Source organism: Hoplias malabaricus, chromosome 4, assembly GCF_029633855.1.
Source record: "Hoplias malabaricus isolate fHopMal1 chromosome 4, fHopMal1.hap1, whole genome shotgun sequence".
NCBI lineage: Eukaryota > Metazoa > Chordata > Actinopteri > Characiformes > Erythrinidae > Hoplias > Hoplias malabaricus.
In genome coordinates, this window is record NC_089803.1 from 62,265,249 (window position 1) to 62,283,021 (window position 17,773).

The window sequence follows — 17,773 nt, forward strand, 5'->3', positions numbered from 1 at the left end:
TAGTAACACAGATACTGATGTAAACTGTTACTACTCTACTACTACTAATACTAGTCCTACTACTAATGTCATTCTTATTAACGGTACCTATACCGTATTACAGTGACAACATTGTCCGCTCACTATGAAAGTGTAAGGAGTATTAATGTTACTAACAATGTGGCCAGTGAAGGTGTTAGTTTTTCTCTCTAGTGACTGTTTAAAGTGCCCCTCTGTGCCTTTATATGAAGCTCCGCCTCCCTCTCCCGGACAAGAGAGAGAGAGAGAGAGAGAGAGATGGGGCAGAGAGTAGCTCACACTGCAGAGAGGCAGCACACACACACACACTTATACAGCAGCGAAGAAAAGATAGAAGGGAGAGAGAGAGAGATAACGCGCAAGACAGCTGCTGTCTAACTGCAGAAGGAAGGTAAGTAGCAGCAGCAGCGCTAATAACAGTACTCCTGATAGAGCAGAAGTGTTAGGATTGACATAAGAAGTTATATCAATAGTAGTTCTAGTAAAACTACTATTTGTATGTAACTGCAAAAGTGTTTTATAATATCAGTAGTGATATTAGACATCATTTATACACAGTCAAAACTGTACCACATACTAATGCTAAGTAATATCACCACTGTCATATCCACATACTGAGTACTACTGTTCCATACAGTAGCACTAATATTAAATCAATATTATTAATAAGAAACCAGCATCTATTTAAATACTTATAATAGAATTAATAACAGCACTTTTATTAGATTTAATAGTTAGAGTATTAGTAATAATGGCAGTGACATTAATAGTAATACAAGCAATAACTAAGATAGCAAAAGTACTATTAATAACTGTTAATATTAGGAGCATTTATGTATATAGTCGTTTACATTATTAATTATTTATAAATGTAGTGGTATTTCAATATTATAATTATTATTAATAAGTATATCTTATAAGTAACATATAAGTAAAATAGTTACAGTAATAACATTAATGCCATTACCTGCCATACTGCTGCTTTCTTCTATCACTGCCATTGTTATCTAATAACAGTAGTAGCAATAGCATTAACTTTATCCTATTAGTAATGAAATAAGCAGTAAAAGCAGTCCTTTTAATAGTAGTGTAGTAATATTTATAGTAGTCTTATACTAAACAGTTGCAAGTAATAACAACTTCAATATATCATTACACTGTAAGCGTACTACATCGGAACTAGCTCTTTTAGCAGTTGGAGCTTTTTTTGCTTTGTCAACAGAGAGAATGCTTAGTTTCTTTTTTCTACAAACAAGTCCAGCAGGTAGTTGAAAGTTGCTTAAGTTTGTTGTATACATTAAATTATTTCTTAGACATTTTAAACCCCTGTACAAATAAATAAATAAATAAAATTGCCTGTGTAAAATCACGCTGTGAGTGTTGAAATATAACATCCATTGGGTTAATTAAATATTCATAGTTTTAATGTAACACAGACAAATTTGCTGTGTGGCTCTGCGTTGTGTCACTTTTCAACAGAAGCCTATGAATTTGCTTAGTAATTTGCTGTGGTTTGACCAGTAGTAATTTATTCATGGCCTGTGCTAGCAGCGTGTTTGGGCTTGACTTCAATTACATCATCCTTAACGTCATCCTTACTGTCTCTGTCTAAGTTGCAGTTCAGGGGTATCCCAATGCTTTTAGGTGTGGGCCATTTTACATTGGTTCATTGTCATTCAGGCACTACCAATATTAAGTTAATCTGAATTCTGAATAGTTAAGAAATGAACCCACAATTACCACTTACAAAGAATGGGATACAATGGGATGCTCAGAAGGAACCACACATGAACCTGTGGTCACCACTGTGCCTTCCCAGAAGGATAGGAGATAATAATGATAGCAAAGTGGGACAAACTCCATATTAAAACTATATAATAAGGCATCCAAAAACACACGTTGGTAGGTGGTTTGGCTACTCAAGAAGTGTCTGTAGGTGTGTGAGTGAATGTGTGAGTGTGTGTTGCCCTCCGAAAGACTGGCCCCTCCAGGGTGTGTTCCCGCCTTGCAACCCGTGATTCCGGGTAAGCGCCGGACATACAGTAACCCTAAACTGTATAAGTGGTTACAGACAATGAATGAATAAAAAACTTATGGAAGTTTACGTCCACAAAAATTCTTAAATGTTTGTATTTACACTTTTTTACAGACTGGGACAGAGGCCTGGAGCTGGTTTGTGTCCCCAAGAGGCATTATGTTGTTTCTCACACTTTTCAGCTTCTGGATTACACCATTAAGTTTTGGTTTAGAGTTTCAATATCACAATTCCACCGAAGTGGAGCAGTACCTCAGAGGGATCAACAGGAATTTCTCACACATCACACATCTACACAGCATTGGCAAGTCTGTAGAAGGTGGGTGGACGAATATATGGCCGTCATTTTGTATTAGAAATATTATTTTTGTATTTATAGGAAGATTTCTCATATCTTAGATCTCTGAAACTGAAGAGGGGAAAGTTATAAATGTGTGAATTTGCTGTGGGCAGTTTTATTTATTTGATCACATCATAGAAAGTGTTTCAAACATAACTTTTTTTAAGGTGTCAGCAATCTAGCATGTTTTGTTCAGGCTTATTTTGTGCTTTCATGGTAAAAGCATGTGTTAATAAGAACCATAATTTTATAAACCCATGTTACATTTTTTTTTTCCAATTCTTTTTTGCAAGAAAACTGAGGGCAAAGTGTGTGTGTATGTGTGTGTGTGTGTTTGTATGTGTGCGTTGTACTGGCACTGCCCTATTTGTTGTTGGAGTTGACTCTCCTCACAGTCTCAAAACATGAGAGAAAATAGAACAAACACTCCCTGCTATCTAGATAACCTCATTCACAATCTAAAAAACCATACATCTCTTCCCTGCAGCTGTGTCATTTGGTTATCCTCATTCTCAGCAGCATAATCAAATGACACTGCAAAAGCAGGGGACCGACTCGGATGTTCTCAGTGTGACTGGTGGGGGTTATTTGTAATGGTTATTACTGGTTGATTTCATTTTTCCTCATCCATTGTGCATACAACGGGCATAATTAGAATGTCACAACAAAATGTGACAAAATTTATGACATGATATGAAGCAAATACCCACTGTGTAGAGATGAGCCAGGTATTAATACACCCAGACACTCAGAGAATTTCTCCATTTTGAAAGAACACACAGACGAGTTTGGAATTTTCTGCTATCACTTGAAATAATGAGTTTAGGTGTCGAGACTCTCTCTCTCTCTCTCTCTCTCTCTCTCTCTGCACCACAATTGTGAACTTGTGCACTCAACCCCCAAAAGGCCAGTCCAGCCAATGTCCCCACTGAGTTCAGGGCTTCTGGGACCACATTTTATAATTATCAGCAAGTTAAATGCAGTAAATCAGGCTTTATTTTGGTGTTCAGTTCAGTTTCAGTTTGCCCTCAAACGATAAATACAGTATGAGGCCAAATATTTGTGGACACATGGTTTATTCCATACTCATTCTGAATGACCATTTCCCCTCGTAGTAGCTCAACAGAAACTGACCACTAAATTGAATAGCTTCTACACTTAAGACAAGCACATCATTCTCCAACAGTCTGAAGCTGTTAATCTCAAGTTTGATATTCAGCATTTACCGGAATGTAAATGAGGTTCCATTAAAGATAAATCATGAATAAGAGGCTGTTCTTCTTGGAATATTCACTATTTTGCTCAGTTTTTCATAAACATTGGTAAGCTACATTTCTACCAAAGCTTTCAGTTTATTATTAAAATTAAATGTTCATATACCATTAGCTAAAGTAAAAAAAACAAATTACAAAGCACTCAATAAATTACTTCACATTTCTATTACCTCACTTCTGGTGCTCAGTGTTGAAGCTCTATTAAAATTACAAAAAATGTCTATTAACTTGATATTATGTCTATTCTAATTTAAGACTTTTTTACAGCATTTTGTGGATGTTAGATACAACATAATGGAGTGTATTGCAGTGTGTTACATAATACATATTAGATTATGGGTGTGGCATGGTCACACTGCATATAGTATAGCTATCACATAGCTCCAGGGTCTCAGGGGCCAACCCCTGCCTTGTGAGATTGCCTGCAAGGAGTTTGGTGTGTCCTCCTTGGATCTGTGTGGGTTTTCCTTAGATACTCAGGTTTCCACCCACAGTCAAAATAATTACATATATATATATATATATATATATATATATATATATATATATACACAAGAGATAGATAGATGGATGGATGGATAGATAAATATATAAAGAGAGAGATAGGGAGTGTATACAAACTCTTGGGATTTTACTATTATCAGTTATTTAAACTTGTGGCCTGTTTTGGCCTTTACTGTGCTGTATTACACTATATTCAATGGTCTTTAAGAGATTGTGGTTTTACATTGTAATTACAGCATTGTTATTATTACGCTTTTAAACCGTATTCCCTCTCTCAGCCCACATACAGATGCAATTAACCTGTATTGAAACCATGAATGTATCCGGTTCTCAGTTTCTTTTGGTTTCTGTGATAAACAAAAACATGTTTTTGACCACAGAGTGAGTCACAATTTTTTGCCTCAGCTCAGAGTTTCTCTACAATACAGTCCCATGAGAAAACATCTTCAAATCCTCAGAAACCACAAACCCTTTGTTTCCTGTGTACCCATGAGCTCTCGTTGATTAAGGCGTGATGACAGCCCTAGCTGTTTTGAGACACTTGTGCAAGGTATAGATGCTACCATACTGTTTACCTATAGTAATTTTCTAAAGCCTTAAGAGTTTTTTAGAGTGAACACAGATAGGAGAGAGCTGGTGGCCTAGGAGACCTAAAGAATATTTTCCATTAATTGCTCAGAAGTTCTTCTTACACGATTTGACTTAAAATCCTTCAATATTTGTCCTAAAATTCCTCAGCAATTTTCAGAATAATGAAACATGGGACACTTCCAGATAGAAATGTATATACCGCATCAGACAAGGTTCACAGTGTTGATGAGAAACAGTTTCTGTCTTTATTTTACCTCCAGATAAACGTTAGTGTTATTGTCCCAGTGAATCTGAGCATTGTGTGAGACTTAACTGAAATCTCCAGTAAAACTCAGAAAGAGACAGAGAGGAGGTTCCTGGGCATTTTCAGAAGAGAGATCTGAGCTACAGGAGACTTCAGCTAAAGTCACTACTGTCTCTCCATCTGATCTCAGACTGACCAGAAGAATTAGGAACTACGGAGATATTGAGGAGAGATATTAATATACTGATATTTTTGTTTTATTTACTATGAGATGATACATTTCTATGCTATTTCCATTTGAAACTTTTATAAAATGTGCACAGATTTTTGTAGTGGCATTGTGCATACATTAGCTTAGAAAATCAACAAAACCTTTGATTGGACATGGGCCATTCAAACTGCTCTTCTTTTTCCAGCACTTAAAGTTTCAACTGTTTTTATGTTCTTGTGAACGGTGTGGTCATAACTACAGTAACCACAGTATTGTGCCCTGGCTGTGGGAACTATTTTAAGAGTACACTATCATAGGCTTTTCAAGAAAAAGTACAAAAAAAAACTCAAAAATGTGATCTTTCTCAAGTCATTTTTCATATATATCATATTTATCTCTCTAGAGAACTTGGGTATTATGTTACATTCAGTCACAGCGTCTCAGCATCTGATCTCTATCTGAACACAAGCCTCAGCTCGTCACCTCTCTCACGGCTCCAGGTGACACACACAAACACTCATACACACTGTATCTGTCATGTGTTATGAAGTCATTTGAGATAACACCACATTCTCCAGTCAAAAATGAGAGAGATTACAGATGTAATTGTTGCAGAGATTTGCAAAGTTTTTTCAGAGCTTAGACTTTATAGTAGATGTTGGAACATCTTGTTTGCGCTGTGCAGGTGGCATGCAGCCTTGACGGCATTAGAGAGATCAAGGCCTGATATTGGATGATTAGTTCTGGATCACAAACACCACTTCAGCTCATCCTTAAATACTGAATGGAGCTTCATCATTCCAGAGAACACAGTTCCTTTGTTCCTTAGCCCAGTCTTTTGTGAAATGACTGCTTTTCTCAATGTAAATTAAATGCTTTTCTCTATAATGGCATAGAGCACTGTTATAGAAGAAAAATAAATGACCATTTAATCAATATTCATGACCTTTATGCAAAATATACAACACTATATCCAGTCTTAAATACAGTCTTAGAACACTTTGTAAATAAAGGACATGAGGGACACTGTTCTTTGCCACTGTGAGAGTACTGCAACTAATCATTGCCTACATCAGTGTACTACAGTATTATAGATAAAGATTAAAGTATATGATTTTGTACAGTACCGCTGCGTAGATTGACTAAGCATTGGTTTAGGACACAGTCCTGGTCTTAGTGCCCTGAAAGGCAGCTTTGATCTGCTCTGTGTTATCAGACCTGAACTGGAAGGATAAACACACTCCACTAAATGCGTTTGTGATTTGAAAGTGAAATCAGTTCCATTTGAGAGCTGTTCATTCAGACTCAGGCAGATGAAAGGGGAGCATATATACTGCCTGTAAATCAGCACAGAGCATCTCCTGTGGCCAGAAAAATTAGTATGACCAACAAGACTCACGTTTGCTTTGCCTATGGGAAGACGCAGTAAAGTCAGGTTTAGTCTATAGAAACCAAAGTATGGAGGATGAATTATTCATGCGGATGACATCAAGAGGTTCATGTGAAGGTTTAACCCCTATAGCTCTCTGGGTCGGTAGGTAAGCTCACATTTTAAATTCTCATAACTACAAAACTTGCGTTTTTCTAGGTACTAACTGAGTTAAAACAGCATTTCTCAGTAGATGGAGAAAACAGCCCTCTTAAAGTCACTGCCGTCTCGCCATCTGATCTCAGACTGACCAAAAGAAACTATAAGTATTTTAAGGATAAAGGATGGACAAAACAGCCCTCTTCCTTCCCCATCACTGTGGTGGTATCTTTTGCTGTCACTGTGGTGGTACCCTCAAGGCTACATGTTTCTACCTTTAATTAGGGAACATAATTGTACCATATTTTATTATAACTGTAGATTTTAAAATTGTGTTGATTTCATACGCCCTATTTCACCTCCAAGACTTTTATTATGGTTTTTATATGACACAGTTCTATAATGAAAGATTACAAACATGCTCTGGAGAAGAGAATTTAATGTGTCTTTAAGAAACAAAACTGGACTTTTAAACACTGTTGTACCTTTAAAGGTACATTTACACAGTTTGTACCTTTAGTGACCAATACTGTACCTCTACTGTACCTTTTTTTTCTGAGAGTGTAGCAAAGGTGAGCCACTGGCAGTTAGATTTCTTTAAGTGTACTCAGAATCCATTAATGTACGAAAGAATACATATACAGTACTGTGCAGAAGCCTTAGGCACATAAGATAATTATATATATTTAAACTAATGCCTTCACAGTGAGTGTGGTGCTTGTATAAAGTTATATATAATCACAGTTAATACAAAAAGAAAATAATAATAATAATATAAACAAGTAAGAAATATAATAAAGTAGTGGGTGTGACAGAGTTTAAAGAACAGTGTTTTGTTCAGATTCTCCTTGATCGCATGAATTTATTAAATCAACAGCACAACCAGTAAAACTAGGCATTGGATGATAACTTCAAAAAATACGGACTTCACAAGGCATTGGGCATTATTTTATTATAAATTGTTTGTTTGTTAGTTGGGCGGCACAGTGGTGCAGCAGGTAGTGTCACAGTCACACAGCTCCAGGGACCTGGAGGTTGTGGGTTCGTGTCCCACTCTGGGTGACTGTCTGTGAGGAGTTGGTATGTTCTCCCTGTGTCTGCGTGGGTTTCCTCCGGGTGCTCTGGTTTCCTTCCACAGTCCAAAAACACATGTTGGTAGGTGGATTGTTGACTCAAAAGTGTCCATAGGTGTGAGTGAATGTGTGAGTGTGTGTTGCCCTGTGAAGGACTGGCACCCCCTCCAGGGTGTGTTCCCGCCTTGCACCAATGATTCCAGGAAGGCTCTGGACCCACCGCGACCCTGTACTGTATAAGCGCTTACAGATAATGAATTAATGTTTGTTCAGTTTTTTAGCAAATAAACACTCACTGCTCAGATAAATAGCTTTTTAAATCTCATAATCTCTGGTGTCTAAAACCTTTGCACAGCACATGTATGAAATATATTTCATTTTTGTGGATGCACCTGGCATTTCTGATGTATATCTACCACAAAAATAAGCCATTACCCTGTTCTGACCCTAACCATAACCCTGAACCTAATCCTAAATCTAAACCAAAACCTACAGCAAACCATAACCCCAAACCTAAACGTTTGTAGTAGAAATGGTAGCATTTTCCCCTGTGAAACTTTCACCACAACGGTTTCCTGCACTGTTTCTCTAATTCTTGATTAGACTCATAACAGGTAGTTTGTGTGGATTTAGTGAAACAGCACCAAGATTGGGCAGGAGCTCATATGGTAATCATAAAATAATTACCAGTCGCAATTTTGCTGTCTTCACTTAAAAACTTGGAAAATCTCTGGCTGTGACTACATCTGGGACAAAATGTATTTTATTTGTTATGATATATTTCTGGTGATTTCTTTCAGTTCATTCCTCCTGAAATATGAACACTATAAAGGTGCATGAAAATGTAGTTACAGCGCTGAGAAACATCATGAAATGATATGTTCCCATAGAATAGTGTTCTGAAGGTGGGCAAATCAGATAAAGAAATTATTATAATCTACTTAACACTTGATACTAGTTTTATTGCTTAGAATGTTTAAAAACAGCTACCAGAGCATATTTTCCAATAAAAAATTGCCTCTTCAGCACAGCCTAGAGCATGAAAGCCCATAAGAGTTATTGATTCAATTGGATGTTTCCCTTCACCGTTCTCCATGTTCTTCTATGAAACTGAATAGTTCCAGTGTTTATATGCCATCATAGGTGGTTTTGTTTGGTGTTTGGGATTCATGGGCGATGAAGACACTAGTATATCTCAGGTTCAGGTGCTGCTGCCAGTCAGTGGCATTTTAAAACCCACTGGATCAGGTTGCTTTTCTTGGCGTGACACAAAACGAGTACTGAGGGAAAATGTAGTCTGCCAGGCAACCCCTTGTTTTTCTTGCACTCTTTGTACCCCACTACTTCTCTCTCTTCTCTTTTTTTCTTTCTTTCTTTTTGTCCATCAGCCTCACATGCTAATGTACCCTTGTACTCACTCTCACAATCTCTGGGTGGTCTTTTGCGTGCAAATTAAACCAAAAGACCAGAGTGGACTGGAGATAAAAACAGGAAAACTGTCTCGTGATAGGCGTATGCCTGCACTTTACTTAATGAAAACCTTGGGTGACCTTCTGCTTCCAGACACTTAGTTGCTCTTCTCAGGAAGTATAAGAAACAGCCCAAGCCTATCTCAGGCCCCACTGCTTTATTTATTCATGCTTTAAGATTAATGCAAATATACACTATGGCAAATAGTTTGTGGAGGCATCATGCAACATTTGCTCTGATATGAAAAGCAGTTGGATATTTGCCCAATCTTTACTAAAAAAACAACTTCTTTATGACTAGAGGGATGGTTACACTATATGCTGGAACATTTCTGTGAGGATTTGATGACAAGAGAGCATAAGTACATAAACAATATTTAGAGACTGTGATTCTTTATAAAAGAGTAAGATAGAAAACATGAATTTCAGTCTGATACAAGGGTTAAAAACTGAGCTTCTGTAGATATCCAAATGAAGTAAACACATTCGAATTAGAAATGTAATTTCGGAAAGAATCCAAATCTTGAAGGGGTGGTTTTCTTGGGAAATGCAGGATCCCCCATGATTTGTCTTGGGTGTGTAAGTGCGAACTTATGTGTGAGTTTATGTATGTGTGTGTGTGTGTGTGTGTGTGTGTGTGTGTGTGTGCGTGCGTGCGTGCGTGCGTGTTTCTTAGTTGTTGTTGTTGTTCATGTTCTAAAAAGGTATAAAACTAAAAAATGATAATGTAGTATATGTAAACTCTTAGTGGTCACTGTGGTGGTAGCCTCATATTTCAGTACGTTTAATTAAGGAACATAATTGTAACATATTCTATAATAGTTGTAGATTTTAAAGTTGGGTTGATTTTATACGTCCCATTTGATCTCCGTGACGTTTATTATGTTATTTTATTTTACACAGATCTATAATGAACTACTAGTAAAACCACTGTTGTACCTTTATAAATACATTCACACTGTTTGTACCTTTAGTGACAATAATGCACCTGTGCATTATCGCATAGTGCATTATATATATATGTTTTTTACATATTGCATTTACTTTTATATTTTATATTTAACTTCATATTGCATTATTTAGATTGCAACCCTGAGTTACAAGTCTGTTATTTCACCCCAGAGAGTGTCATGATATATAGCATAACAACAAAGTTTGTTTGTATTTAGCATAAACCCGTAATTGAATGCTAAATAACACCTTATATGTTTACATCACTTGTCATGATGAGCTCTTGTGGTTCTCTAGCCTTTTGAACCTTGACTTACAGTACATTCAGTACAGAATGCTTCCAAATCTCTTGGAACAGATTTTTTAAAGCTCTCCAGGCCCTGTTTTCCTGTAGAGCTTAAGCAGATTTTCCTGTCTCCACTACCTCTGATCAGTATTAGTCTTACCTCAGTCGAATTCCTTACTGTGTCTAGACCGAGGTGAATGACCTGGAGAGCTGAGGTGACCAATGATTAATCCAGAAGACGACTGGCTGACCCACAACTGTTAGCCCCAATCTCCACACAGTCTTAAATTGGCTTTAAGCCACTGATAAAAAATACAATACAGTCACACAAATATTTTTTAAAAGCCTTCAAATTTACTGATAAACTGTATATGTCTTTTCCATATACTGATAAATTAACCAGTCAGACAGAGGCTTAATGTACTTATGTTGTGAGGTGGGAATATGGTGGTTTAAGGGTGGGCACCAAGTGCTGTTATTTGGTCATGGGACATTTGCCTGCTGTCCATCAAAAATATATATGACATCCCTCTTTTTGTTTCTAATTGGCATGCTGGCATGTATATTTTACGTTTGTTGGTAACCAGAAATTGAGCAGCTATATTAAGGGTCATAGAAACATAAAAAACAAGCAAACAATCATAGAGATGCTTTATTTTAACAGGCTAGGTACTGCAGTGCCTTAAGACTGTAAAATTAACTTCTGCTCTTAAGCTGACACAGCTCTCTTAATTTATTATTAGATGTTAATTCAACACATCATTTTAAAGCAGATTAGTAACAAGCATTTACAGGTTACAGCATTATTTTACACACAGTCTTTTACACATTCGCTTCAACAATGTGTTCATTCCACTGTGTTAATCTCAAAGCTTTAATTTGAATGAAGTGCATTTTTTCAGAGGTTTGTCTGAGAGATATGTTCCTCCCAACACAGAAGCATGCTCAGACCTGAAGAGAGAGAGAGAGAGAGAGAGAGAGAGAGAGAGAGAGAGAGAGAGAATGAATGAAGATAATACAGTCTACATGTTAATGCTGTATCAGTTTGTGATGAACAGTTTCAGACTTGGTCATATCTGATCAGTGTGTATGGGTTGGAAGGACACATGCTGGTGTGAGAATATATTTATATATAGGAAAGAAAGCAAGTAACAAACAAAAACACAAAGAATCACAGAAATAAAAGAGGTCTACAAATCTGCAATTGAAATTCTCATTAGAAAAGGGATGAGTTATTTTCAGTATCTGTCTGAATGGCTGAATGAATGATTGACATGCAACAGAAGAAAGCCTGGGTCTGGGTTGCCAGGTGCTCCCCAACACTTTGCTGAAGCATTATTTACTCAACTTATTGAATAGATTGACCACAATGAAACAGTAATCATGTGTTGATGACAGAAAGGATTCATAGTTAAATGCCCACTGTGTGTGTGTCTCTCTGTCTGTGTATGTGTGTGTGTGTTTGTGTGTATGTTTGTTTATAGGCCGAGAGCTCTGGGTGTTAATTCTGGGTCAGAGTCCAACAGAGCATCGCACTGGCATCCCAGAATTCAAATACGTCGGCAACATGCATGGCAACGAGGTGAGTCACAAACACACACACACACACACACACACAAAGTCAAACTTATACAACAAACGTGTCTGTATTCATCCCTCCTGGAAACCATTGTGCTGAGTTAGCCTGTGGAGACTGACAGTCACAGAATCAAAACAGATATAAAACAAAACAGCCAGTGTTGTGTGTGTTTTGTTGCAATGAAGCTAAATTGGAACTGAAAAAGGACTTGGGTGTGTCTGTGCATATGTGTGTGGAGGGGAGGGGGGTGCAGTGTGTGTGTGAGTGTGTAGGACAGATACTAAACATCCTAGAGGTTAGAGAGGGGCTTTTGTGTCGTGTGATATGTAGACATTAACAGTTAACTTCAAATGATGAATTTTTATTAGAGAAATCTGACGTATGTTCAAGAGTCTTATCTATCTATCTATCTATCTATCTATCTATCTATCTATCTATCTATCTATCTATCTATCACTAACTAACTAACTTCTATCTATCTATCTATCTATCTATCTATCTATCTATCTATCTATCTATCTATCTATCTATCTATCTATCACTAACTAACTTCTATCTATCTATCTATCTATCTAACATCAGTACCAAATTTCACTAATGTTTATATGACTGAATGCAATAAAACCACAATGAACATGTCTATGTCGTATAAAACATTCGCATATTGAATTGGACATTGCATGTTCTCTCTGTTCATAATAGTCCTCATCAAGTGCTTGAAGACCTTTTAAAGGGATGAGATGAATGACCCTTTTATCCACTTTTAGAAATCAGTTTATTTTTTACCCCAAAATGATTGTAGCATAAACATAAACAAGCATCCGCTAATGGACTGTGACTCTGAGACTCTGGACCCTGTGGAATTACGTCCAAATTAGTCACAGGAAAACATTCCAATCAAAGCTCCAATCAAGCTCATTAACATTAGTCCAATCTTCAATGTCAAACACTGCTTTTTGTTTGCAGTCAAATAAACACACTCCAGCAAACATACTTGTAGCACACATCTAGAGTGGGACAAGGGATCAAGGCGTGGCAGACTTACTGCTTCACTTCAGACGCATAAAACAGACACACAAAAACGGTTAATGATGCATGAATGGAGAGAAAAACTGGATGAGGACAGATGGAGAAAAAGGAAGACAAAAAGAACGATGGATAGGTCATACATTCATCCATTTGGTCATTTATTCAATCATTTATTAAGGCAGGGTGCACTATACTATCCACTATCCACTATGAACAGGGGCAGTGCATTAAACACCATCTGGGAGACTGGTAGATAAGGGTCTGCCGCTCATCATCATACACAAAGAGACAGGCACTGGATCAAGAACATTCTGCCAGTAAGTGAAATTTTTGCTCTGCTATGGTGTATGATGATGAGTCTTGCAGCTGACACACCAGACACACACACACACAAAACAACATCCTCCACCCACATAACACACACTAAGAACACACAAACCCCTCAAACAACACCATTATGGAAGCTCCCCTGTGAGACCCCAGCCCTTCCCAGATTCCAGCACTGCTACAGTATGTGCAATATCCTTATGAATAGATATTATATTGCTTTATGACACCCGCCTTCATAAGGTCACCCACTCATACCTTCGAAAGTGTTATGAATATAGCTTTATGTGTTTTTAAATAATTATACAGACTTACATTATAAAGTATCATGTATACCATACAATGCATTACGAATACAGGATTCATAGAAAGTGTTACCAAATTGGGGACTGTGTGCTTAAAGCTATGGAGTACTGAAGTGTATTACGTAAATACATTATGGATGGCATATGGTAGGCAGCTGATATCTGATTGTCAAGACGTTCTCTAAGCTTTACTCACTGTGAGTCAGCAGTAATTCATAAGCTATTTTTAATGATTCATAAACCTTTATTTATATAATTCCTCAGCACTTTTCCACTGGAAGTGCTTATCCTGACACTAATTTAATTCTGAGCCAATTTAAAGCCAGAGTGCCAGGGCTTGCAGAGAGGGTATTAAAGCTGATGGAGAATATATTTAATGGTTCTAGACTACACAGCAAAGCACTTTCCTAATCTCCACATGCATTATTAATGCAGTCATATATCTAACAGAAAACACATACACCGGTGGAAAAAGACTATAATGCCAAATGTTTGTGGACACCTTGTTTGTCTGTCTTTTGAGGCAGAAGGCTTTATACATGCTGGAACATTTCTATCAGGATTTGATTGCAACCATAAGAACATTATGGAGGAAAGGTACTGATGTTAGATCACAAATCCCAACCCAAGTTATCCCAGATGTATCGACCCTCCAACATCACAGAGGCACATGTCTCACCTCATTTCATGCTTTTGGAGATTAAGCACACACTGGATGTACACACCTGAAGGTTTTTGTCTGTACCATCTACATACTTTAGGGCATATAGCCAAAATAAAAGTACGGGAGCTGTCTAGTTTAGTCTGGTAATCTTGATTCAGAAAGATACAGCCACAGCAGAAACACGTTTTAAGCTACATTTGAAACGTCTTGAAGTTGATAGTAGCTTGGGAAGTGTGATAAGAGGATCAGATAAAGCCTTAATGTCTGTAATACAGTCTGATAAGATTTCCCACACAGACACACACACACACACCTTATAGATTCATTATAAGTTCTATATTTCATATGTAGAGACATGAACACAAACGCCTTTATTCATCTTCTCTCTCTCTCTCTTTCTCTCTCTCTCTGTTATTAGAAAGACATTGGCTTGGCTTTTACTGCTAGATTTAGTGGGAGAAAATAACAGAAATGATCTAGAAGCGAATACAACACACTTGTTTTAGCCGTGTAGATCTTAGCAGAATTCACTTCTCCTAGTTGTACACAGAAAAGCTTCTTTAGAAATTAAAAATGTTAGCAGGGGTTTGTCTCTTTTGTGCCGTAGTAACAACGTCTACTATCAGGTAAAAACTTGGAGCGTTTGGATGTTGGAGCGTTTCTGTGAGGATCTGATGACATTCAGATCATTGAGAGCTTTGGTGAAATCAGGTACAGATTCTGATGACTGGAAGATTAGATTCAGATTCCTGTGAAGCTGCTTTGTATTTAAAAATAAAACAACTGACTGACAAATGCTGATAAAGAATATTTCACTGCCCTTTATTTCTGTTCACATGAAGTTTTCAATAGAATTGAACTGAACAGAACTGAATGTAATTGAATAGAAACAGTATCATGACAAAAAGTGATCAGGATCTTGAACATATTTGTCTTTTTTAACCCTTTCTGTTTCTTTGTGTGTGTGTGTGTGTGTGTGTGTGTGTAGGTGGTGGGACGTGTTTTACTTCTCCAGTTGATTGATTTTCTTACCAAAGGCTACATGAATGACCCTTTAGTGACCAAACTACTGAACAGCACACGAATCCATATCCTGCCCTCGATGAACCCCGATGGCTTCCAGGCGTCATCAAGAGACTGCATGTACTCACTGGGGAGGTAAGAGAGAGGAAGATATGTTTTGAAATCAAAGGAAATTACAAGGCAGAACATCCTCTCTTTGTTGCTGTAACCTACTTGGAATCTACTTGGAAGTCACTAGAGGTTGAACAGTTGCTGTCAGTTTTTGATGGCATACAGGCATTGGAGCTTTGATGAGTTCAGCTACTGAGGTTGGAAGATTAGTTCTGCACTCCAGCACATTCCAAAAGGAATAGGATGGAGCATTATGTTCCAGAGAACATATTTTCAATACAACAGCCCAGTACTGGGGGACTTTATCAAATCAATCAATCAATCAAATTTATTTGTATAGCGCCATTTACAACTGACGTTGTCACAAAGCAGCTTCACAGTTTCAGAACAGAACATTTAAATCAAAGCCCAATGCGAGCAGCCGAAGGCGAAAGTGGCAAGGAAAAACTCCCTCGAGGCTGGAGGAAGAAACCTTGGGAGGACTCACAAAGGGGACCCATCCTCCTCTGATCAGACTATAGATTGAATTTTAAATGATCACCAATGAAGTGTCATTATGCTACATAATAATAATAATAATAATAATAATAAGGTGAGCAGCTGGTCTGGTCTGGTCTGGGCCGCAGGAGAATCCAGCAAACAATCTTCCATCAGTGGGCCACCATTCTCTCAGAAAACAGTAAAACAGTAAAAGGGAAGCAGTTAGTTTAGTTGAGTGCAGCAGAGAATAAGAGCATGTGAATATTTTCATTAGTGTAGTGACGGATCTGACTGTAACAGACTGGGAGGAGGGAAACCAGAAGGAGCTCAGGCAAAGACATCCTTCCGCACCAAACAAGACAAATTGTGAGCACATCATCCGGGTTTACCCTGATACTCCATGTCCATGAGTTCCTAAAAACAACAACCTTAAACTAGACAGAGGTTAGTTGCCAAAGGCTAAACTGAACAAGTGTGTTTTGAGCCTAGACTTAAACATAGTGACTGTGTCTGCGTCCCGAACACTAGCTGGAAGATTGTTCCAGAGCTGAGGGGCTTTGTAGGAGAAGGCTTTTCCCCCCGCTGAAGTCTTATGAATTCTGGGTACTAGTAAGAGGCCGGCGCCCTGAGATCTGAGTAATCTTGGTGGTTCATAGTGTGTGATGAGGTCATGCAGGTATTCAGGGGCGTGACCGTGTAGGGATTTATACGTGAGTAAAAGAATTTTGTAATCAATACGGAATTTAACTGGAAGCCAGTGAAGGGCCAATAAGACTGGGCTGATATGATCAAATTTTCTAGTTTTAGTGAGGACACTGGCTGCAGCATTTTGAATTAACTGGAGTTTACTCAAGTTTCTGCTGGAGCATCCTGATAAAAGTGCATTGCAATAATCTAATCTTGATGCAATAAAAGCGTGAACTAATTTTTCCACATCTGGGAGGGATAAGGAGTTTCTGAACTTAGCGAGGTTCCGAAGATGTAGGAAAGCTGTTCTTGTAATGTTACCTATATGCTGATCAAATGATAGATCTGAATCAATTATAACACCCAGATTCTTAGCTGATGAGCTCGGGAGAACAGGGAAGTCAAAATTATGTATTAAGTCTGATACCTTATTTATAGCAGGTTTTGGACCTAGAAGGAGAACCTCGGCTTTGTCGCTGTTTAGCAGAAAGAAATTGTATGACATCCAATGCTTCACTTCTTTAACACAGTCCTCCATTTTCTTTAGTGTAGGTTTGTCATCTGGTTTGGCTGATATGTATAACTGTGTGTCATCTGCGTAACTGTGGAAGGTAAAGCCATGCCTGCTAATAACTCTGCCCAGTGGCAGCATGTATAATATGAATAATAAAGGTCCTAAAATGGAGCCTTGGGGAACTCCAAATCTCATTTTTGTATGAATAGAAGAAACATTATTTACTTTTACAAACTGATAGCAATCTGTGAGGTAAGACTTAAACTATGATAGGGCTGTTCCTGTTATTCCAACCATGTTTTTTAATCTTTCTAGCAGAATAGTATGATCAATTGTATCGAAAGCTGCACTGAGGTCGAGTAGAACTAGCATGGATAGCAAGCCTCGATCAGAGGCGAGAAGAAGGTCGTTTGTTATCTTAAGTAAAGCCGTTTCGGTGCTATGGTGTGGCCTAAAACCAGATTGAAATTTTTCATATATGTTATTCTTATGCAAGTATGATCTAAGTTGTTGGGCCACAACTTTTTCTA

At 37.7% G+C, this 17,773-nt stretch overlaps 1 protein-coding gene across 1 annotated transcript in view; it reads left to right on the forward strand.

Annotated features, from left to right (window-relative positions):
• Positions 1–303: 303 nt before the first annotated feature.
• Positions 304–17,773, forward strand: part of cpm (carboxypeptidase M) — a 37,184-nt gene continuing 19,714 nt past the window's right edge. Inside the window, exons 1-4 of the mRNA XM_066669391.1 lie at positions 304–409; positions 2,168–2,372; positions 12,009–12,106; positions 15,417–15,586. Of these exons, the coding sequence (XP_066525488.1) occupies positions 2,213–2,372; positions 12,009–12,106; positions 15,417–15,586 (428 nt within the window). The 5' untranslated portion in view covers positions 304–409; positions 2,168–2,212. The remainder of the gene's footprint in view (positions 410–2,167; positions 2,373–12,008; positions 12,107–15,416; positions 15,587–17,773) is intronic.